This window comes from Aplysia californica, unplaced genomic scaffold (assembly GCF_000002075.1).
Source record: "Aplysia californica isolate F4 #8 unplaced genomic scaffold, AplCal3.0 scaffold00828, whole genome shotgun sequence".
NCBI lineage: Eukaryota > Metazoa > Mollusca > Gastropoda > Aplysiida > Aplysiidae > Aplysia > Aplysia californica.
The window spans coordinates 205,640-206,915 of record NW_004798098.1 but is presented as its reverse complement, the minus strand read 5'-3'; the positions used below and the strand labels follow the sequence as shown (position 1 = coordinate 206,915).

Below are 1,276 nucleotides of genomic sequence, written 5' to 3'. Positions count from 1 at the left end.
AAAAACTAATATACCCCCAACAAATCAATACCTTTTTTCTTTTATAACATAGCAACATAACCTTTAAAACACTGATATCTCAACCCCCTCCAACCCTCCACCGAAAAAAAACCCTAGCTGCCAGTGGAACTACCGACAGCACTATTGTCACTTCCTGTTGACAATGGATGGACCGACCTCGTCGTACTCCTGCTTGCTGACCCACTTGTCCTTGAAGCTCGGTAGATTAGCCAGGATAGAGCCACCGAGCCACGCTGAGTATTTCCGGTCCTCTGGCGCTATGACCTTCACCTTCATCTCGGCAGGAGCTAGCGTGACGATCTCTGCCCTCAGTCGATCATGAAGGCCCTTGTAGAGGGTGGCGCCGCCTGCTAAAACTATATTGTTGTACAAGCTTTTCCACGTCTCCTCCTTACACCGCGAGATGGCGTTGTGAACCATTTGACTAAGGCCCTCAGTGACATAGCCAAGGAGTGACGGGTCGAACATAAGTTCAATGCACCTACAGCGCTCATCTGAGAGGTTCATAACGCTTCCGTCACTCAACGTGTAGCTTTTATGTAGCGTGGAAAATTCGGCTGCAGAATGAAGCTCTTGATTCAAGTCCAAAGCCACGTAGCATAACTTCTCTTTTATGTCATCAGCGACCAGCCTATCCGCCTCGGTGGTGAAACTGTAGCCGCGGTTGTTGAGCAAGCTCATGAGGTAGTCGGTGACGTCACGACCTGCCACCTCAGTCCTCGTAATGGCGTCAGTGATGACGCTGCCATCCACAATGGGAACTGCGTGCGTCACACTGCGACCAGACTTCAACACGGTTCCGGTGGTACGACCATCGGCGAACAGGGACAGGACAGCTGAGTTGGCCACGTATAAGGCGGGAATGTTAAAGGTTTCAAACATGATCTGCGCCATCTTCTCTCCGTCGGCTTTGGGGTTGAGCGGAGATTCTGTGAGAAGAAGAGGGTGTTCGTCCGGGGAAATACTGAGCTCTTTGTCGAAGATGTGATGCCAAATCGTCTCCATGTCGTCCCAGTTAACAATATGACCTTGATCAATGGGAGAGCTAAGGGCGAGGATTCCTCTCTTAGACAGGGCCTCCTTGCCAACAAAGTTGCCTTGGTTCTTAAAGACTTTAAGCCCCTGGGGACAGACACGGGAGAATATGCAATCATACAGGAGAGCACTGGCACTTTTCAAGACGTTTCTTTTTATTTTCTTTTTGCCCCATTGTGCGAACTGCATTCCGCCTCTCTCTCTCTCTCTCTCTCTCTCT

At 49.9% G+C, this 1,276-nt stretch overlaps 1 protein-coding gene across 1 annotated transcript in view; it reads right to left on the bottom strand.

Moving 5' to 3' along the window:
• LOC101862536 (actin, clone 302) overlaps nucleotides 1-1,276 on the bottom strand; it is a 10,466-nt gene continuing 9,190 nt past the window's right edge. Inside the window, exon 3 of the mRNA XM_005109908.3 lies at nucleotides 1-1,143. Within this exon, the coding sequence (XP_005109965.1) occupies nucleotides 148-1,143 (996 nt within the window). The 3' untranslated portion in view covers nucleotides 1-147. The remainder of the gene's footprint in view (nucleotides 1,144-1,276) is intronic.